The sequence below is a fragment of the Camelus dromedarius genome, chromosome 13, assembly GCF_036321535.1.
Source record: "Camelus dromedarius isolate mCamDro1 chromosome 13, mCamDro1.pat, whole genome shotgun sequence".
Taxonomy (NCBI): domain Eukaryota; kingdom Metazoa; phylum Chordata; class Mammalia; order Artiodactyla; family Camelidae; genus Camelus; species Camelus dromedarius.
Genome location: NC_087448.1, coordinates 25,138,388 through 25,161,543, shown reverse-complemented (window position 1 = coordinate 25,161,543; position 23,156 = coordinate 25,138,388). Strand labels below are relative to the sequence as shown.

The 23,156-nt window shown below is 39.7% G+C and overlaps 1 protein-coding gene across 7 annotated transcripts in view; it reads left to right on the top strand.

The window, feature by feature from the left end:
- Positions 1–23,156, top strand: part of SCEL (sciellin) — a 266,901-nt gene that overhangs the window by 170,653 nt on the left and 73,092 nt on the right. For all 7 annotated transcript variants that reach the window (XM_064493053.1, XM_064493052.1, XM_064493054.1 and 4 more), the window contains 6 exons: positions 9,401–9,462; positions 10,148–10,265; positions 13,086–13,145; positions 16,855–16,923; positions 21,404–21,472; positions 22,079–22,117. In XM_064493053.1, coding sequence (XP_064349123.1) covers positions 9,401–9,462; positions 10,148–10,265; positions 13,086–13,145; positions 16,855–16,923; positions 21,404–21,472; positions 22,079–22,117 — 417 coding nt within the window. The remainder of the gene's footprint in view (positions 1–9,400; positions 9,463–10,147; positions 10,266–13,085; positions 13,146–16,854; positions 16,924–21,403; positions 21,473–22,078; positions 22,118–23,156) is intronic.

The following is a 23,156-nucleotide window of genomic DNA, read 5'->3' as shown; positions in this document are numbered from 1 at the left end:
GCTGATAGGATTTCTACAAGGGAAATTAATGAGGGGTGCTTGCATAACATATTAAAATGTGTTATAAAAAGATAATAACTAAAATAGATTGTATCTATTGCAAGAAACTAAAGGCAGATTTCTGGAACAGAACAGACAGCCATGAAACACATTCTAGAATATAATAAGAATTTTATATGTGACAAATGAAAAATCTTATCAATGGGAAAGGGATTCTGCATTACCAAAGTAAATCCATATGGATTAGCGTATCCATGTAACAATAAAATATTTTTAAATTAGAGGTAAATATGTAAATATTTATTAATCTCATTTGTCCAACAAATATTCCTTTAGAATGGATTATGTGCCAGATACAATAATAATATTTGGAAATACAACTATAAAGAAGACAGTCTTGGTTACAGCCCTCAAGATTTACAGCATGTATGTGTGTATGTGTGTGAGTGTGTGTTGGGGGTGGAGGAAAACTGTTCAGCCACACAAACAGACAGTCTAATGGTAATGTTAGAGAGAGGCACTCTTTGCTATTTGAACACTTATAGGGCCTATAACTTAGGCTGGAGATGGGAGGTGGGAACACGATGCAGTGGTGTCACTGAATGCATCCAAAGGATATGTAATGTGTGACTTGAACAATGAATACGAGTCTTTCCTGAAAGGAGAATAAGGATGAGGAGAGGCTCATAAAGAAGAGTGATTTAGGCATAAAACATAAAGTGAGCAGCAGCCTAAAGGTGATGAGAAGGGTAGAGCCCTCAGGAATTGGAAAAAATTGTGCTTTTCACTGGAATTTGACACAACATTGTAAAATGACTGTAACTCAATAAAAAAATGTTTTTAAAAAAGGAACTGGAGTGACTGAGTATAGCTGAAGCTAGAGTTTGAGTGAGGAATAGGAGGGGAGGAGAGTGAGGCTGGAGGGTGTGGACTTGTAAGTCTTGTTAACAAGGCTTGGATTTTTTTTTAACATTTTTTTATTGATTTATAATCATTTTACAATGTTGTGTCAAATTCCAGTGTTCAGCACAATTTTTCAGTTATACATGAACATATATATATTCATTGTCACTTTTTTTCTCTGTGAGCTACTATAAGATCTTGTGTATATTTCCCTGTGCTTTACAGTATAATCTTGTTTATCTATTCTCCAATTTAAAATCCCGTCTATCCCTTCCCACCCTCCACCCCCTGGGCAACCACATGTTTGTATTCTATGTCTATGAGTCTATTTCTGTTTTGTATTATGCTTTGTTTTTTTGTTTTTGTTTTTTAGATTCCACATATGAGTGATCTCATATGGTATTTTTCTTTCTCTTTCTGGCTTACTTCACTTAGAATGACATTCTCCAGGATCATCCATGTTGCTGCAAATGGCGTTATGTTGTCAGTTTTTATGGCTGAATAGTATTCCATTGTATAAATATACCACTTCTTCTTTATCCACTCATCCATTGATGGACATTTGGCTGTTTCCATGTCTTGGCTATTGTAAATAGTGCTGCTATGAACATTGGGGTGCAGGTGTCATCCTGAAGTAGGGTTCCTTCTGGATACAAGCCCAGGAGTGGGATTCCTGGGTCATATGGTAAGTCTGTTCCTAGTCTTTTGAGGAATCTCCACACTGTTTTCCATAGTGGCTGCACCAAACTGCATTCCCACCAGCAGTGTAGGAGGGTTCCCCTTTCTCCACAGCCTCTCCAGCATTTGTCACTTGTGGACTTTTGAATGATGGCCATTCTGACTGGTATGAGGTGATACCTCATTGTAGTTTTGATTTGCATTTCTCTGATAATTAGTGATATTGAGCATTTTTTCATGTACTTATTGATCATTTGTATGTCTTCTTTGGAGAATTGCTTGTTTAGGTCTTTTGCCCATCTTTGGATTGGGTTGTTTGGTTGTTTCTTAATAAGTTGTATGAGCTGCTTATATATTCTGGAGACGAAGCCTTTGTCGGTTTCATTTGCAAAAATTTCTTCCCATTCCGTAGGTTGTCTTTTTGTTTTACTTATGGTTTTGTATTTATTTCTTTATTTTACATTTGTTTTTTATACTTTCCATCACTATAGGCAACTATTCACATTTGGTCTTTTCCATAAAGATATCAATTTACGTAAGTATTTTAGAAGCTTGATAAATTGGGAGATTTTGGAACCATTGAAATATCCAACTTCACTCTATGCTGATCTCATGATATGTTGGAATATCAAAGACAGAATGCTCTGAGTCTCACTCTTAGTTGACATTCATCGTGGATCTATATTGCAAAGGAGATGTCATTCTTCTCACCTTTTCTTTTAATCTTTTAACCTTTTCACTTTCTACATATTGGCCCTGTTTTGTTTCCAGGGCTTCAGGGACAGGAACTTCGGTGTCAGGCCGATTTATGTTGGAATCCCAACTGTGCACTAACTTTATAGCCTCAGGCAAACTACTCATCCTAAAACCTCTTTCCAGAAAGAACTAGTTTCTCCCACTGCCCACATTTCCAGCTCCTGCCCTACCTTCTGCAAAAAGACTGACTTCGTTGAAACCATGCATCATAAAGTTTCACTTAGGTGTAGAATGAGGACATGGTATCAACCTTAAAGCATTATGTGGGTCTTAAATGAGATAATACATATAAAACCTAAGCTCAATATAGCTAATACTATCACATGACCAAATACCAGCAGTGAATTCTTTTTTGCTGTTTGTTTTTTTTCTCTCTTTTCTTCTCAGGAAAGTTTTATTATTAAAAAGAGAAATTGAGAAAGACCATAGGGAGATGAAGAGCACCTGAAAAGAGACAAATTTCGGAAATAAGGGATATTTGATCATTTCAAATGTATCCAAAGAAAACTATGGCACTTGATTGGTTTTGTGATTCAGAATTTAAGTAGAGTAATTTCATCTAAAACCTAAAGATAGATGTCTTCGGGCAGAGGCTGTAGGTATTGGGTAAAAACTAGCTGTTTCCAATGTTCGGTCACAAAGAGGAAATGAAAGAGGGGCCAAAAATTGAAAAGTATTTTTTTTTTCTTCTATCCTTATTGACTTTGACGTCATAATTTTACATCAGAGTTTCCAACTCATGCATTTGGCGCTTTAAAGGGAAAGGGTTTTGTAGTTCCCAGCGTAATAGACACATCTTTTCACGCATCTTTCCCCATAACATTCCACATTTAGAATGCAGTTTCTGGTGTCTGCCATTTTTAGGCATATGTACTGGTAACAGTTTTTGAGGAGCCAAGATGAGAGTTTCATCTTTCTCATGAGACGTTAAAAACTTAATTGGGATGAAACTGAAGGACAGCACTTAGAAATAAATCTAACTGGCTGAATTGAGGCTATGGAAGTATCACTATTTAGGTGTTGAATGGATTTTAAACTCAGGATAACCTCAATCCCTGAAATAAGTAATTTCTGTAAAAAATAACATAAAAATAAGATTTTGCTGCATGTATTCCTTGGCATTATCAATTTGAAAGGTTTTTAATCCACCAATCCACTCTAAAAAGGATATTTCTTAGCAAAAGCATTATTCACAGGGATGCATGTTCTTGATCCATTTTTAATAATGGTACAGAAAATATTCATATATAAAACTGTTGCTTTATAGTCTGGTCAACATGGAAAGTGTTCCATTGCAATAAAATTTCTGCAGAATTAGAGATAAGGGCTTGCAACTTAAATGCTTTAGATTGGAGCTTCTAGAAATGGTTCTGGGGCCACCAAATGGGCTGACATAAGGAAATGTTTAGGGTGACATGCCCAGTGGGTCCTAAGGGAAAAAAAGAGTAGGTGGTGCTGAGGGAGGTTGTGCAGGATTTGTAAGAGAAGCATGTAGGTTTGATGAAAAGAATTTTATTTTCCCACAATGTTAGTCATTTTCATAAAAAACTGGATATTTATTCAACTAAAATCACTTAAAAATAGAATGTGTTATGTACTCCTGTCTCATTTACTTTATGTCAAAGTACAATATGGAGCTTGGGAAGAGTATAAAATATTATCAAGCCATCTAGTAGGGAGAGAAGATTCAGAGAAGGAGTCCGGAAAGGAATAGTGCCAGGCCACTCATGGCTTCAGTGTGGCCACAGGAGGGATGAGGCTCAAGGCTGAGATGCCCAAGGGTGATGGAGCAGCTGTTCATTACTGCTGCTGCTCCTCCCAGCTACTCTTGCATTATCTTCCATCTTTTGGCACTCCAGGGCATTTCCCTATGTGTCTGGTGTTGGCTGTATCACATGGTACTTTAAGCAACATATAGTATCATGTGCTGAAAAATGCCCTAGTGTTGTGGTCATACAGACCTATTTAAGGTTCCTGGCTGTTGCTTCCTGTGTGACCTTGGCCACGTTATTTAACTTCTCTGAATTTTGCGTTCCTATCCTTAGAGATTATAGTACTCACCCGGAAGGATTAAATAAGACAGTGTGCACAAAGCACGTGGCACAATCTGAAGCAGTGGTAGGAACTAAACGTTATCGTTCTTACTAGGAACATTGAACACGTTGCAAGAATGGCATTTTACTAATAAAACAGTCACTAACATCTTATCCTTTGTAGACCACCATGGACTTTTAGACCTTCTATATTCTCCTTGATGGTCTTGTAACAGGGAGGAAGAGCATTAAGCTTGAGTAACAAAAGTATGAAAAAGCAACCTCCTGAACAAACTAGGAGGTTTATTTTTCTCTTTCAAGAAGTTAAGAGATAGATAATCCAGGGCTGTCTGCGAATTCTATGAGGAACCAGGCCCCTTCTGACTTCCCGCTCTGCCACTCCTAGTGTATGACTTTAGTCCTGTGGTTAATCCACGGTACCAAGATGGCAGCTCCTATCTTCCTGGCAGCCTAGTTTCAAAGACAGGAAAGGTGAAGCACAAAAGGCCTGATTCTTCCCAGGGACTCTCATGAAAGAGGCAACAGATGAAACTGGGGTGTCCCAGAGAAAGCAAGTGAGTTCATTGGAAACTATTCCTAGAAAGTATCCTAGAGACTCTGGGCTGGAGCCAGTGAGATGTTTATAGGTACCTGAGGCTAGTCATTGGCAGGAAGACAGTTGTAAGGGCCCTGAGCTTGTTTGGATGTCTTATCTCACTTGACTCCATTGAACTAGGGCTTCTGGAGAATGCCTGGCTACCAAAGGCATGAAGATATCAGACCCTTTAGCAGAATGTTGGATCTGATTAGAGCCAGTCCTAAATATAGGGTGAAGAGGAGATACCTGCTTTTCTCTCTACAACTGCAGGAAGTGCTGACAACCTGGGAGTCCCTGGCAAAAAGGAAAAGGTGATGAGCTTTGAGCTAGAAAGCCTCAGATGGGGTCCCAGCTTTGCCATTCACCAGCTACTCAAGCCAAGTCTCTGCCCCTGCCTCTGCTAACTAGGGATTTATTACTCTTAGAACATTGTTGTGGAAATGAAATGAGATACATTATACATTAATATAAACTCATCTAAGGAATTATCATTGTCTGAACGTTCCTTCTTACCCAGCAGAGCTTAAAGGGGCAGCCCAAGTCTGGCTTGCGGGGAGAATTAAGTGGGATATGGATAGGATCCTAAGGAAAATCTAAAAACAACATCCATATAGAATCATAAATATGTCATCTTTTATGTCTGGCCTTTTTTATTTAACATGTTTCATGCTTCATTCATGTCATAATATGTATCAATACTCCATTCCTTTCTATTGCCAAGTAATATTCCATTAAATGGGTGTACCATGTCATGTTCCATTCATCTGCTGATTGACGTTGGGTTGTTTCCACTTTGGGGCTATTTTGAATAATGCTGCTATAACCATTCATGTACACGTATTTGTGTGGACATATGTTTATAGGCAAGAGAATATTAGGGAATACACAGAGAAGGCTGTTCTGTGAAAGTTTGTCTGCTGGAATGATTCCTCGAGGCCCTGGTTCTCCTGCTGTGGGGCACTGGGACAGAGCTCATGGGACTTCCATAGCATAAGAGGTCAAGCGTCAGATGAGCCCTGCTGTGTACCTTCCCTCTCTCACTCTAATGCCAGGGTACTGGTCCTGTCTTATAATGACTCATGCTGAGCATTATTGCTGGTTGCTGAGGAAGGAGTTGGCTATGTTTAAAAGCCAGATGCTGCTTATTATCACCTTCAGCAGGTTACACACTCTCCCTGAGCTTCAGTTGTCCTATCTGGGAGGTGGAGGTAATTACAGCTGCGATGCAGGGTTTATGTGAGGATGAGGAGATGCCTGTGAGGTACCTTGTTGAGAGCAGGTGCTATTGCTATTGGCAATTGCCCTGTGCAGTAGGGCCAGTAAGGATGCAAAGGGCACAGGTCAGAGACAGGGCGGCACAAAGCTCTTTGAATGCCCTAGCTGTTTTAGAAATGTTTAAATCACTCTTACCGTAAGTACTCTATTCGTTTGCTAGGGCTGCCATAACATACTTAAACAACAGAAGTCTGTTGTCTCACCATTCCGGAGGCTGGAAATCTGAGATCAGGTTCTCATCAGGCTTGGTTTCTCCTGAAGCTCCTCTTCCTGGCTTGCAGATGGCCACCTTCTTTCTCTCTGTGTCCACTCATGGCCTTTTCTCTGTGTGGACACATCTCTGGTGTCTCTTTGTGAGTTCAAATTCCTCATTTAATAAGGGCATTGGACAGATTGGACTAGGCTTCGCCTGAATGGCTTCATTTTAACTTAATCACTTCTTTAAAGGTGCTGCCCCCTAATATAGTCCCATCCTGAGGTACTGGAGGGTGGGGGGGTTAGAGCTTCAACATACGAATTTTGGGAGGGACCCAATTCAGCCCGTAACAAGCACCTAGGGAGTATCTACTCTGTCCTAGACCCTGGAAATCAAGACGGGAAGGTCTTAGGCCTGGCTCACAGGGCACTCTCAGTCTTTTGTGAGAGAAAAATAGGCAGATAATTGCAGAATGCCTGTCCTCCATTTACCCTGCCTCATGCGTGTTTCATGACTGAGTTTGCAGCCATGTGTCACCAGATACGCATTCAACACTCTGACCACCTCAGAATCCCAGTTCTATCAGCTGGGAACCCTCTAGGTCTTTGCCAGCTCAGGAAAAGAATTTATCAGTGTCCATTTAGAAACAGGAAATAGGTTAGCTAAGAATCCTCCTATTTCTGCTAAAGTTTTAGCACCTCCAAACACAGCCAGCCAGGGGCTGCCCCACACTCGCTGCATGCCTAGTGGCCCAAATCCAGGACTGTCCCATGTCCTCCCCACACCCACCTACACCTCCTCTACGTCTTTGCTTTACCCCTTCCAAGGTGAGAGAAGCATAATATTAAGAATTATTGAGCACCTACTGTGTGTCGGGCAATAATTAGACAGCTTACATATGTCATCTAATTTGATCCTCAAAACAGCCACAATTCACCTCATTTTACAGATAAGGGAGCTGAACATCCCCAAGGTGACACAGTCAGTAAATAGCACGCTTTACACGCGGATCTTTCCAGTTTCACTAAAATCTTAACTCTCAGCAGAGTGAACAGCTGCTAGTCTCTGTGACGATAATGTATGATTGATTATGTTGGTTGTTAATTTTAGGCTGGGTTCCCTGGAAGCAGTGCCTGGGAGGACTTTGGGTGTGTAGGACTTATTAAGGGTATGTACACAGGAGAAAAGAGAAAGGGACGCAGGAAGGGAGGCAGGGCAAGGAGCTGAGCGAGGATGCACTCTCTGCTAGTCTAGGGTCCGCCTGATCCCATGGTGAGTGCTGAAGCACCTGTCACCTGCAGAACTGGCTCTACGTTTAGGCAAGAGAGACTCACCTTTTAATTCCAGGTCAGTCAGTTGCTGGCTGCAGGTTTAGTGGATGAGGAGGGTATGTAACTGGCAGCCCCACCAGCTAAGGGCAATTCCCCATAGGAGGTCCAGCCGTGAGCTCATAGCGCCAAGCACCAGGCTGGTAGAGGGGACCTGGTCTGGACACCAACAGCTTCCACTTCTCACCAACTCTAGGAGTATTGACGTTCGAAATGAAGAACCCAGGGATCTTCAATGCCTTGGTCCAAGGGAATGTATCTTTACCACTTCAGATCCACAGCAAGTCACTATAGGAGATATTTTTGGACTAGAGGGTGGGAGATGGGGGCTTTAGAACCCCCAAGTTATGTCTACAAATTGTCTGATGATACAGTCATAAGTCCCAACAGCATTTACAGTTTAACAAAGTGATTTTTGTGTCCATTAGTCATTTGATCATCACAGCCTTATGAAGTAGATGGCAGGTTTCATTAGCCCATTTTACAGGGACATTAAGTAGTTGAATTACAGAACATTGATGTCATAAAGCTGGACCTAGGACTTGCTTCTGACTTGAGATGGAGGGCCCCTCTGACATTCCATACACCATCTGGTGGGATAGACTTGGCAAAAAACATAATACCTCACCTAGGGTGACCAGCCATCGCTGTTTGCCCAGGATGTTTCCAGTTTAAAAACTGAAAGTCCCACATTCAGGGAAACCCAGGGGCAACTTACTCATTAAACAGAAAAGGCTATGCCTGGGACCCATGATACCTCTAAGGGCCCATAAAAGGGTTCTAACATTAATTCCTTTTAACAGCACAGGAAAAAATGATTATACTAATAGTAAATATGTGTTAATGAAGCCAGCCTGGATTATCATTTATCTTTATACTAACACAGTTATAAGCTATTATTTTTAAATTGTGGGTGTGTATGCGTGGGTGTATATGAAGGAAGAAGCCCACAAAAGCTAAAGTTCCTAAGGCTCAAAGTCATAATGCAGCCCTGAAAGCACCACCAGTCCCAGGCAAACTAGGACTGAGCATCACCTCAATCTCTTAGCAGCTTGGTGGTAGCGGTTGGTCACGGCTAAGAATCTTAGGGCTTTCCCGTGCAGTGATTACCTTAAATCACCATTGTTTCCCCAGATCTCTGATTTCCATGCTACCATTCTGATCACACATCAGTTTCCTGGGTTCTCTTTGGCTTCCCCAGAGAAGGAGTCAGTGAGCCCTTCTGTGTATTATGCTGTGAATCCATGTCTCCATCTCCCTGTTGATGTGACCAAGCCCTTGTCTTACTCATCTGTTAGTCTCTAGCTCCTGGCTCTGTGCTAGGCACACTGGAGGCCCGAGGTGCATATTTATTCATTGAATAAATAAATTAATTGATGGCCTGATTCAGCCAATTGCTTGTCCTATAACACAGGGGACACTGAATACTCCTAGCCTCAGCATATGCATCTGTCAAACATTGGAATAGATGAACTCTCAGGTTCTCAGGGGTCACTTGATGTCATGTTATTTGTTAAACCAGATCACATGACTGTCAATGTCACTGAAAAATGCACATTAGCAATGAACAAGTCCCTGGATGATTCTTTGTTGAGTCTTTGTTGTGTTCGCCCCATCCCCATTTTTCTTTTAGGTCCTTACTGGAAGGCAGCATGTCCAATTTCACCTTGAGAAAAGCATCTCCCACAGGAAACGGTAATGTAGATGATAATTCCTTTATTCAGAAAACTTAAAAATCTGGGGAAATAATTCACAGGCCCTGATTCTTTTATATAGACAGATAATGCTTAGAAACAACAGTCTTAGTTAGCATGGTCAAAGTTAGGCTTAGGAAAAAGTAAGAGTTCTACAGCTTTTATTCACGTAATTGCGATTTAAAGATTTCTTTTAAAAATTCATCAAAAATGTCCTTTTCTTGTATGTGTGACCTGTGCTTCTGGCTCCCATGAGATCAGAGAATTAAGTTATGTATAACCAAAAGCACCAGGACTTACTGACTGTTATTTACTAGGTACTTTAAAAGCAGTCTTGTGTGTACTTCCGAGGCATGTTTCTTTTTGAGCAAATGGCCAGCCCACTTAGCCGTTCCTTGTTTTCTCCTAGGCCCGTGGTTCTACATTCCCAGGTGCTGGGCAGGGCTTCACGATGTGCACTGGCAGTTTCAGTTGGCACCCAAGCAGTGTTATGTTTATCTTTGATGATGGGGTGTGGGGTTTGTTCTTTCTTGCCAGCACATCCTCCTTTGAAACAGTACTGGACTTGCCAGCCTAGAAGATTGATGCTATCCAATCAGATGCGCCTCTCCAGATTTCCAGGTTAACAAATGCACACTCACCTTCATGCAACTACATCTCTCGATTTTTTGTTTTTCTGTTGATAGATATGAAGGGTACCAATCAGGGGATCACATTGAGGCAGCAGGGTTTTCATGAGGTGAACAAAAGAAGGGCTTTGTTACAGGATAACAGCTGGATAAAGAAACGTCCTGAAGAAGAAAGGTACGAGGGTGTGGAGAGGGTGGGTGGGTGGATGAGTAGAAGGAGACATTCTTTATTTGAGAAGCTAACAGCCATCCAGAAAGTGAATGCATTCCTTCTAAAATACTTTGCTGTACAGCCTAATCTTTGGTAAGATTTAGTAAGCATAAATTGGTTACATCAGATTTGTAGATATATCTCTACCATGTTTAATACCCACATACCTAAGAGAACGTGAGTCACATTAGTGAGAGATAGAAGGGTTTCATCTTTATAACTAGAATAAACATTGGTGCCTATGTGATAAACTGGAAAGAAAACATGACATTCGTTTCCAAAAAGGTAATATTTAATCAATGGTAGGGAGATTCCTGGTGCACATCGATCATGTCACTTGAAGCAAACACATGCAATTAGGATTCCCAATTTACAAATTTAATAGTAACCTATCTAAAATTTCCTTATGTACAAGTGAAATTGATAAATTCTCAACTCATTTCAGTCCCAACTGGCTATATACCTCTAGGTACAGGAAGGTGGTAAATGCAATATCACTTTTTAAGGAAAAACACTTACCACCAAGAAAGAATTGTCTGCTTTGAGCATTGCTTCTATGAGCTCTATGTTTAAAGATCTGAAAACTATGATCACAGGCATATGGCCCATTGCTAACATAGATTTACAACAGACATTTGTCCAGACCAGCTATATTTATTATAAATTATACACACACACACACACACACACACACACACATATGCATACGTTCTTTGATTTCCTCCTATGTGTCAGGCTAGATATTAGGTACTTCACATATGAAACATTGCTAAATCTCACAACAATCATACAAGGTAGGTATTACATCCTCATTTTACAGAAGAGGAATCTGAGGCTCAGAATAGTTAGGTAACTTGTCCAGTGGCACACAGTTATTAAGTGGTAGAGTTGAGAGTAACATGACGCATTTTCTTTCCATTACAACAATGGTTCTCAATCAGGGACAGTTTTGCTCCCAGGGGATGTTTGGCAAGGTCAGGAGACATTTTTTAGATATCAAAATTGGGGAGTGCTTCTGACATCTAGTGAGTAGAGACCAAAAGTGCCACTAAGCATCCTTCAATGCACAGGACACTCCCCACAACAAAAAATGATCAAATCCATAATGTCAGTAGCACTGAGGTTGGGAAGCCCTGAATTCTGGAATACTTACCCTAAACTTCTACTAAGCTGTCTGTACGTGGTTATTTGAGGAGCATACTTGTAGCTGTTAAATAGAAGTGTCTATTAACTTCTGTTATTGAATGTTCTTATTTTAAAGAACTAGAGGGGTATTTGGAGACTCACGCTAAGTTCTGGAGTTAACACTGTTAGACAACAATCCTTTTATAAAGCAGCATTACTGCTTCTGTTGGAGCCCAACATGCCATTTCTACTTTTCCATGGTATAGAGTGATGTCAAAGATAGATCATGAATTTTGGGTTGCAAATATTTGCACAGATGTGTAGAGATAAAGACGTCTAAGGCAATTTGCAGTTGATAGGAGTGAAGGTTTTATGCCAGACACACCTCCCTATAAAGGCCCAGGGAAGCCAGCTTGGATGGCATGGCAGCTGCTGAATGAAGGGGAAATTGGCTCCGATGCCTCCCCCACCCCCACTGGTCCAGATCTGGGCTGCGTGTTATGATTCTTCTTCAGGCAAAGTTGTGTCTGGTGTCTGCTACTCTCCCACAGGTTTGGGGAGGGGATACCAGGGAGATGGAAGAGTTTCCCTGGGATCTTTGAGGGTGTATATTTTCTGGAATTGTTTCAGTTTCACTGTTCATCTTTCTTTTTAATTATCTACTGCAGTTCTTTTACAGCTTTATTGTAAGTGGTTCCAGAGTGTTGAGTAATTCTGAGTGGAGCAGAACCAGGAGAAATGTAGTATTTCAGGTTGGGTTGGGTTGACATGAAAAAGATTCAGAGACTTACTCTCTGCCTTGGTTCAAGGCCAAAGGCTCTGCTACATGTTTTGACATTTCCTAAAGTTGCCTGTATGTTCAGATCCACTATACAGAGTAAGAAAAACATAGCTTTGGGATTTTATGTATGAAGGGTTATTGCAAGGTTGACCAGTAGGAAAAGCAAAAGTTTGGAATAAAAGGATCTGGGCCCTAGACCCACTCCTGTCACTTGCTAACCTCTCAGCCTTAAAAAAGCCACAGAATTCCTCACCAGTTTTCTCATCTGTGAATTGAATATGACAATGTCTTCTCTTCATAATTCATAGGGTTATTTTAAGGACCAAACAGAACAAACTATGTAATATTATGGTTCAAAAATAAGCTAAATCTCTTGTGAACAATCAATCTGCTTAACCACAAATATTGTTACTTATCTTCCCACATTTTGTCGAGAACTATCAAGGCCAAGCAAGTGAAAGTTTTCAGACATAATGGGCTTAACTAAGTTTAAAACATGTTTGTAGAAACATGTTTTGCCTTCCTGCAGGAAAGGACTCTTCTAATATAAACAAAGTAGATGGCTGTTGAGTTCCCACACTGATGAAAAAAGAAGAAACAAAAAAACCAAACAACAAACCCTCATTCCATTATGCAATCACAGGGACACCTCTGGATAAATCAGAATAATGATTGTTTGTTCTGTTAAACTTGTTTCTTTTCACCATGCTCTTTCAACTGGTGACTGGTTAAAATAAATACATAGTTGCGCTTTTATGCTTGAAGTAAAATGAATTAACCTTGCCAGACATTGTGAGCTCTTTCCTGTCTCCTTTATTGAATGCTTACTAAATACTGTGATACCTTTTCATGGGACTTAATTTCTTCTTTCTCTGCAGAGATGAAAATTATGGTAGGGCGGTGCTCCAGCGACATAACTCCCATGATGCCTTGGACAGGTGGGTGTTTCAGACAAGTTACATCATTAGCAGAAACACAAAGGCGGTCTTTTTTGAAAGGAGACTTGTTCAAGACAGGCTGAGTATTTGTGGTTAGCCTCAGGCTTTCCCAGATGCTCTGGGCACGTGAAGGAGGATCTGTGATCTCACTAAGGGGTTTCCACAGGGAAACCTGTGTTTCTTCAGCCTTGTGCTTTCACAACTACAGACTGAACATGGAGAGTAACCTCCTCTGCCCACTCCACCGAGATGGCCCTCCTGACACGACGGGGAAAGGACTCCCACAGAAACACGATGGGCTGTCTCTGAACCTTAGAGACAAGGACCCCTGCATGACAGAAATAATAGCTGAGTTCCCTTGCTTTATGGCAAAGTACATTACTTTTTAGAAACTCCTGGGCTTGTGAAAAACTACTAAATGATACTCAGTGGCAAATAGTCTGACAAATGAGAATTAGCAGGGAAATTCAAACAAAACTAGTAATCACAATGATGTAAATAATCTAAGGCTGATCAGATAAATAGATAATATTCTTACTAAAACACATTTGCACTCACACAGATAAGAACCACCATACCCATCAGAAGAACCTAATTATTTATCAGACATAAGTTTTATCTGGTCCAGTAGCCTGTGTCTGTCACCAAGAGGTACTTAGTAAGGGACTGTGATTATCCTTCATGGTGGGGACCTCAAAACGGTAAACAGACACCTTGAATACGTCTGTTCTGAAAAATTTTATCTGTGAATTTTTCTAAGCCATTTAAAAACCATTCATAATTTTGACCTGTTCCAGGGGTCCTGAGTTTACCCCTCTCTACACAAAATATCCGATTGTTTTTTTGGTTCCCAGCCTTAGTTCATCCAATTTCCTGTTCTGTGACTTGACAGTAATTCAACAGACTCCCCCTGTGCCTTCTCCTTGGTCTTCATGATTTTTAAGATTACAGCCTTGTTGTCCGTTGGCCCTCATCTCAGCAAACAAAGGGAACCTGGTCATTTTAGTCCAGGCATCAGTGTGAAATGCTCCCTCCACTTTATTTGCCTTTCTCTGAAACTATTAGAGAACAAATGTACTTGTTTTGAAGTGACTAAACTTCATGTTATTAGTGTGTTAAAGTGTTTAAGAATGAAATTTTAATTCCCTTCGATGCTTATTTTATATTTTAAACTGTGTTGGTTACTTGAACCCTTCCTATTAGTGGACAGCATTTTAGCTAAAGCAACGCACTGAGCTTTTATCTTCAGTCACAAAAATCTGTTAAGCCTGAGTCATTTTCCTCTTGACCCACAACTAGTGTCTCAAAGTACATATTCCTAAAAGGTAGTGTGGGTTATTTTTCCCCTTGCATTTGCTCAAATGGACGCCCATGTGATACTTTTCTGCCCATTTGTGGAGGCTGTGTCCACTTTGGTGTTCACCCAGCACCACTTTGGAGCACCTGCTGGGTGCTGGCATTGTGCCGGGTGCTGGCATTGTGCCAGTTGCTGGGGATACAAAGATGCATAAGGCACCATCTGTGACCTTCAGGAGCTCTTACATCCATGGGAAAAGATGGAACCATAAGCACAAACACTAAAATTCACTGTCAGAAGTGGTTGTAGAAGTGTGTGTGAGCACCAAGGGGACGAGAGAAGGTGATGAACTCAGCCTGAATCATCAGGAGACTCACCAATGAAGTAGTCATTGGTGTTGGTGCTACTGCGTGAAGGATGGAGAGACGGGTGGGTTTCCAAGTAGGAAAGGGTGGCTGGTGGGCGTGGGGTCGGGAAAGAAGCGCTTCCAGCAGAAGAGATAATATATCAGAGTTCCACATGCACAGAGACTGAAAATAAAGGAAAGGGAAAACAATATATTCTCATCACCCTAGAAAACAAGCTTCATAGTGTGCACAAACCAGGACAGTTTACTGTGTCCTTCCTCTGCCAGATCATTAAAACACATCGAATGAGGCTGAAAGCACAAATAGTACCTGTGGAGATGCCTTTGGTGAGCTAGACACGATTCCCAAGTCTGGGAACAAAACAAAATCCCTGCTTTCATAGAACTTGCTTCCTAGTTAAAAGGAGAGACTGAAAATAAATAAACACAATATAATACGTCCTGTGGTGATAAGTGCCTGAAAGAATAAAGCCCCTAATAAGACATAAAGTGATAGCGTCTGTGAAGAGGCTGTTTTATGGAAGGGGGTCCGATGGCCCTGCAGCACCTGTTTGCACTCATGCATTACACATGCTGGTGAGCCACACCGTGATTTCACTCTGAGTTTCCTTAAAAGCATGGGGAATTGCATTAGGCATATATATATATATATATATATATATATATATATATATATATATATATATATATATATATATATATATATTTACCTTTTTCTTGCCTTAACTCTGACACTGTTCTCTCTGCCTCTGTTTAAAATTGTTCACATCTATTTATCCCTAAGACCCAGCTCAACTTGCATCTCATCCAGAAAGCCTTCTCTGATTCCACCTCTACAAATAAGCTTTCTCACCTTTGAGCTTCCTTGTGCTTGACCTGAACCTCGTTTATGGCCCTGACCACTTTCTCCCCTTGGATTTACATGTCTGATTTGTCCCTCTAGCTCTGTGTGTGTAGGGTCCATAGTTGATTCATTCTTGACTTCCTCACAGTCATCAGCACAGGGCATTGTATTTTGTTTACCTCCAAATACTTGCTTAATAAAAATATACTACATCAAGTTAAAAATTACATCTTGAATAGTATGCTGTTTTGGTACTTTTTCTGACTCAATTCCTTTGATCTGTCAGCTTCAAATGATGCTTTGAAATGCAAATAATACAGTAAATCAAGGTATAATATTCCAAAGAGCTTGCTTCCCCTGTATCACAGGGTTATATAAGGCATTAAATAGTCTCTCTTTTTTTTTTTTTTTTTTGCTGATTGATCAGTCTGATCAAGATATCCCCACTGCTTTGAAGATCATGATTCCTACTATTGAGCCCTCCATTCTGTTCCCTTATTTTGTTCTCTTCTCCCCACCCCCACCTTTTTTCTCCTTATCTGTCTGCCTCAACTCTGCCCATCTCTCCTCTCTCTGCTTCTCCTTTTCTCCTCTCTCTTCTCCTCTCCTTCCCATCCATCCTTTCTCTATTCTTCCACTTTCTTTTTTTCATTTCTTTCCAGCATCAACTGTTTCTCTTTTCCTTTCTTCTCACTCCCTCTCTGCTGCCAGCAAGGTCTCTTCCTCCAACCCTGTCCACGGTGCTGAACTCTTAACAAAGCAGTTTGTATGTAGCTGTTGTGCTGGCTTATGGCGCTGCTGAAACTCTGCAAACAGAACAGAGATTATAAAGGATTGAGTTTCTATTACATAAAAGTCGCCATCATTGACAAGAGTACATATTACTTATTAAACATTTTGTATGCTGTGTTTTTTGTTTTCCATATCCTTATCCCTATTTGAATGTGTTACTATAGTTAGAAATAACTGGACCTAGAGAAGACTTCTTTTATTAGCATGGGGAATTGGGTTTGCCATAATTTATCCTATCCAAGTCAAAGCCTGGGAAGACTTCAGTACTCCAGTTCTATCTTTTCTTGGTAACATGTACATCTCCTACCTGAATAGGCAAAAAATTTTACAAACTATTTACAAACTATTTATATTTATAAACTATTTTTTGTAGTTTATTTGGTATTTCTATGATTATTTTTTGCTACAGGAACACAGATGAGAGAGATGAGCCAAAAGCCACAATCAGTCGGTACAGATCTGATGACACTTTGGACAGGTGAGGTGTTTTGAATCACATAAGTGGAATGCATAGCATATGTTAAATCCCATGTTTTATAAAGGAAGAGGTATTTAAATGTTTACCAAAGTAAGCTTTGAACCATGTTATTTTATCCCCAGGGACAGAGGGGCTATAAAGATTGAATTACCTTCTTTTTTAAAACTCACAAAATCTTGACTTGATATGCTATTTTCCTAAAATCCTGCTAATGGTTGATTAATAGTAAAAATTCTGAAGAAACTGGTTTGAGTATAGGTGGGGTGGGCACTACGTGGACACGTTCAATTTGAAATAGAGAATATGGTTTTTCTTGCAAGTAGCCAGTTTTGTTCTAACTTCGGTCTTTCTAACCCCAAGGCAGAGAAACAGCAGTTTCTGTGTAACTGCCTTATGGAGAGACTGTCCGTGTTAATAATACAGTAGTTTTGATCCACTCTAGGATAAAGACATGAGCTCTTTACTTTAGAAAGTGAAACTGTTCTTTCGGCAGTGGGGTCACCATACGGCTGTAGAATGGGTCCATTGTGCTGTGCCTGTTGTTGGCTCACTGTTACATGGAGGGAAAGGGCCCATCCGTATTCAGAAAACTGAGAAGTGTCTATTTAGGTTGTAGTGTAAATGCTATAAGTCACATTCTAGTTTTGTATTTGGTAGAGGTGCTTAGTAAGCGTAAGTAAAGAGCCAGGTTAACATCTTTGACATCTAGACACAGTGAACACCTGAGGCCACTGAGAGTTGAAGCCACTCCCTGTAGCTAAAGCTGTGCTTCTCATGTAGACAAAAATACCACCTGCCGCACTTTAAGCACATATGCTGAATCTTATAGTACCTAACAGATATTCAGACCATGCCAGTATTAATTAATACAGCACATGCATGTACGTCTGCACTCTTCGTAGGTTTTCAAGTCAATCTTCCTAATAGTGGGCAGTCAGCACCGGTACCCCTAAGGAGTTGACTTCTCTCTTGTAATTAACAACCTTGACAAAAATCAGTCTGTCAAAGTATATATGCAGGATCTCATCTCAGAGTGGAGACAGGAGTCCCAGGACCCCTGTCTGTTCATCTCGGCCTTGCAGGCTGTCCTATTGCTCTGTTCATTGAAGAAGGAAAACTTACTTCTAGGAATGAATTTGCAAGTGAGATAATTATGTCTCAAAACAAAGTGAATATGTGGGAGACCTAAACCTTTGTAGGCTCTGTGTCTGAAAGTTTACATCAAGACAGTCAAGGTAAAGCCTTGGAACATTAGCAATGGACGAGACCAGACCTCACAGGCAAGCCAGTTGAGTCATTCTCAGCCTCAGCTGCAAATTAGAATCACCGAGAGAACTTTTCAACTTTACTGGTAACTTGTTCCCACTACCTCTCATCCCTCAAATTCTGACTTAATTAGTCTGAGGTGGGACGCAGGCATCTTAACGCTTACGAAGTGATTCTGATACACAGCCAGAATTCAGAACCACCAACCTTGCCCAAACTCTTCATTTTATACACTGAAAATGAGGGCAGAGATTTCCTGCTTTATTTACACAAAGATTTAGTGGCAAGTTTGGAAGAAGTCTTCCGGTCAGCTCATTCTCCAGGCAGTCCTGTCTGTCTCCCAACAGTGAGCTACATCCAAGTGTGGAAACAGACGTGAGGGAGAGAACACAGGAGTCAGTACAGAAAGGCACATCCTGGTACCAGGAGTCAGACTTCCAGTGTGCAGGCCACTCCAAGTGCCAGATATGAAATAACTTTAGCAGAAAGATGATCAAATATATGAGATGTGGGAGTGTGTGTGCCATTTCAATAATAATGCATGCAATAAATGAATATGAGAGAAGTACTGAATTTACATTTGAAGAGTTCCTTTTTAAACTGTACATCTGTTGGTAAAAAATATGAAGTGTTCTAAAGAAACATAAGTGAATAATGGTGTGCATAGCATGCAGTATGGCCCAAATCCTGAAGATGATCGCATGCCTTGTTTGGAAAACCTAGGTTAGGGAGACCTCTAGTGTTCCATTGTGGAAGTGTAACTTTTCCTTTTGAGCACGTTGCTAATTATACTGTTTAGGGATTTCCTGTCTCCAAGACCGACTCCTGTTAAAACAACCTACTTCATATCACAAGTTGGCAGAAACTTAGTTTCTAAGAGAAATGCAAAGTTAGTCTCCCTAATTAATAATAAATTGGCATGTACATTGGAATGATGGTTTAGAGTCCCCTCTATTATTCTGTATAGACTGATCCCCCTAGTGGCATGGAAGAGGTGCCTCCACCTAGTGGAGGTGAAAAATAATAACCGAAGGGAAACATGTGGACTGTGCATGTTGGAACAATTACACTGCAGAATCAGGCTACGACATGGGAAAGACGTTGCAGATAGACTACTTCCCGGCTGTGTGGGCAAGAGAAAGCCGCCTACCTTCTCTGAGACTCCATTTCTTCATCTACAAAGTGAAAATAATTATGCCTACCTTGTAGGGACATTATAAATAGTAGAGGAGATGAGGGGCAAAGTTGTAGGTAGTTATTTTTATTATTACATGCAGTATTGCTCACATAGATCTACACTGTAGGATTCTGATAAACTTCGTTTAATTTTAACATCAGAACTCTCCTTTAGTTAAACCTTGAGAATGTTTGAAATTAAGGTTCTGTTTGCTTTAGACAGATTGTTATTTTCAGTGTACCAAAGTAGCAATCTTCCAAGATTATTTTTATCTTATATGAGGATCTCATAAACAGCTATAAACTCTGGGTAGCTTCCAAGGAACACTTAAGATTTAGGATTACCTAATGTTTATGGTATTCATAGTGGTTTACTGCAGAGCCCTTTAAATGTAAACACATCAGAGGCTCAGTAGCAATTAATGTAGGGGATATATTTAGTCTTTGGCCTAATGATTACCGGAGTGATCCTCATGAGTTTTTAAAACATGGATTCTGGAATTCTGTACAGGTTAACACCTGTATTGCAGACAGTCTATTGAGAATATGAAGCTCTGGGGGATTCCAACCTTCCTTCCTCTTTGCATTCAAGAGTTATCAGTTTGTGGCTTTGCATACCATAAACAGAAACTGTTTGGCTTGACTCAGAATTTTAATGTATTAGAGTTGTTTTCCTAGTGTTTTAGTTACATGTGTCAAAGTCTAGGAATTGAAGTTGTTTTAAACTTATGACAATTAAGTCATATTTTTTTCAGATGAATTTTTTTTAGAGCAAGGTCAAGTTAGTGTCCATCTTCCCAGAAACAGTTTATATTAAGCCCTGCACTAAAATTGATGTTAAAAGGGGACATTTAGAGAAAGTTATAGTAGACCCATAGTATGGGATCAACAGAAGAATCTTGCTGACCTTTTGTTTTTCTAAGACTAATTTTGCCACATCCTAGTTTTGTGCAAGCCTGCAGAATACTCCAGAAGACAGCCCCGTATCTCAGGAAGAGCTTTCCTATCTGGCATGTTCTTCCTGGAAAGAAGAGAAGGAACAGGGGTTGCCATCGTGAAATCCCACCATTGCCAAGCAGACTACAGGATTCTTAGTTTGTCTTATGACCCAAAGGACGGGCAAACACACCTTTTCCAGACTTACTCTTCTTGAGGAGACCTGAGATTAGAGAGATTAAAACCTCTGATAGCCCATAAGGCCTGTTAACTCAATGTGTTAGTCAAAGCAAACAAATTCGCCAGAGTAGAGTAACACTTGGAACAAGTTCCCTCTAATGCCCCCACATCTCTGTGGTTTAGCACAACAGAAGATTACTGCTTGCCCTCATCAGAGTCTAGCGTGACTAGCTGGAAGAATAGAGGATGTCTCTGCTCCATGAAGTGACTCAGGGTCCTATGTTCTTTCTGTGTTTTAATGATGCCATCTTCAACCACTATGGGTACCAAAGCCATGGGGCTAGGGGAAGAAAGAGCATGGAGGATCACACAAGAGGTTTTATGATGGGCTTGAAAGTACAAAATAATATTTTTTCTCACATTCTTTAGTCTAGAACTCAATCACATGGTCCCAACTTAATTGCAGGGAAGACTGGGAAATGTGGTGCTTATAAGTGCTCAGAAGGAAAATGAGTTTAGCAGACATATAGCATTGTCTGTGCCACAAAACATTTTAAAAAATTGCTTAAGTTTTCCATTGATGCCTTTTACTGACATAGAAAGTTCTGTTATTGGCTAGATGTATTACTAAACAATACTGAATATGATATAAGTAATAAGTTAAATGCTCAATGAGTCAGAAAGTCTAGTTGAAAAGCATAAACTTTAAAAGTTGCAAATGGTATCAAGATAGCCTTATACATAGATTTTTGTCATAAGTGCTTTTTTCTATTGTAAAATTTTCTAAAATGTAACATATGATAAAGAATTGTCTTTACTAGAGAAAGGTCATGTTGTGAAGTGATTCTAGCATGAAAGAGGTCTGAAAGGAGTTTAACAATCTAAATGTTCATCCAGACTTTTGTCTTATTTCTTCATAAAGGATCTCAGACAGAAATGATGCTGCTAAGACATATAAAGCCAATACCTTGGATAACCGACTAACCAACAGGTACTAGTATCTGCTAACTTTGGAAAAGACTCAAGTACAATATTTTGCTAAGCATGACTTATTTACTTACCATTCTTCAATCCTACTTAATATCTTTCTGTAAATTCCTATTTTTTTTAAACACAAATGTTCTGGTGTAAAAAAACTTGACTCCTGCTTATGGTTAGAGAAAGATAGTATCTTATTTTTGGCTTCAAAATCAAGAGAGTTCATTGCTTCATGCCACCATTCTTACCACATTTATGTTTCTGTTTAAATTATCCTGGTGGCAAGATTATGAGGTACACGTAAATGCCAATTTTGCATTCCTATTTTTAAAGAAAATTACTGAACCCAGCAAATAAAAACACTGGTCTTAAAGGATAATGAATTTTCTTAAAAAAAAAAAAAAAGAATTCTTTTGGGATCTAGTACACAAAAGGTAAAAAAATCATGAAATCAACTTTTCAAATTTATTCAAATCCTAATGCTTTCTTTTTTCTTTCTCACAAATTATGTCTAAATTATGATAATAATAATGACTCTAAATCCATGGACAGTTGCAAATTGATGCAAGAATTCATTCTTTGTTGCTGCTCGAACTTTGCCTTCTCTTTTTCTTACCAGAAATGGGTCCACGTTTCGATCACCGGAAGCGACAAAGACGTATGTACTTTTCTAACTGACCTTAAATTTTAAGGAAAAAGTGTATTTCTTCCTATGAGTCCAAGAAAAATCAGGGTATATACTGCCCTCAGGCCAAAGTTTTATTGTAATACAGCCATGCCCCCATAGCTTCAGCAGCTTTGAGTAGTAGAAATACTGAAATGATCTGCAAAACTTCAAATATGTTTCTCTCTGGACTTTAATACAGAAAGTTTGATGACTTCTGCTCTAACCAAACACCAAATCTTAAGTCATTCTTTTTTTCTTTTCTTTTCAAAAAATCTAGATTTTTAACTTTTTTGCCTACAGAATTTTAAAAAATTTTCCCTACTGTAGTGGCAACTCCTCTTGTCATACATTTCACTTGCCTTCAAAAACACTCATCACATCTGCAACTCACTGAGTTATAAAATTATGACGTTGCTAATGATCTATGTAGATGAAATTTATTTTTCCCCTGGAATGTACTACTAGCAGTTATAAACAGCCAAACTAGGTAGGTTTTTAAAAACTTAGTTGGTTTTTAAATTTGTATCTACAAATAAAGTACTTTTCACACTGGACTGCACCTCTCAGTAGTTGAAACAGGTCTAGGTATACTTCCAATGTTTTGAGGGTCTGCATATATTAATAAATACTAAATAGAGATTTAAAATGGTGTGGTTTTTAAATGTTTCCTTAAATAAGTTAGTGCTTTTAATGCAAACATTGCAATATGATTCTGTTAGTCACAACATATACAGGTCAAAAATTATATGAAAGAACCCACAGCACATTGGCATGGATCGGTCTGGGTTTCAGACACACAATTCATGTCACATAGTGAATGACTTCTTCATTCAGTTCCTTCAGTTTTAGTTATTTAGATGAGAGCCTGGCAACTTGGAAAACGGGTGAAGTCAGGAAGCACTTTTTCTGTTGTTGCTCCTTCATCCTCACGTGAAACGATTTGTGATGGATTCAGAGCAGGTGGGAATGTGAGTGGATTATAAGACCTCTTAGAGAAAAAGTTTCAGGAATGTGATCATTTTTTGTTCTT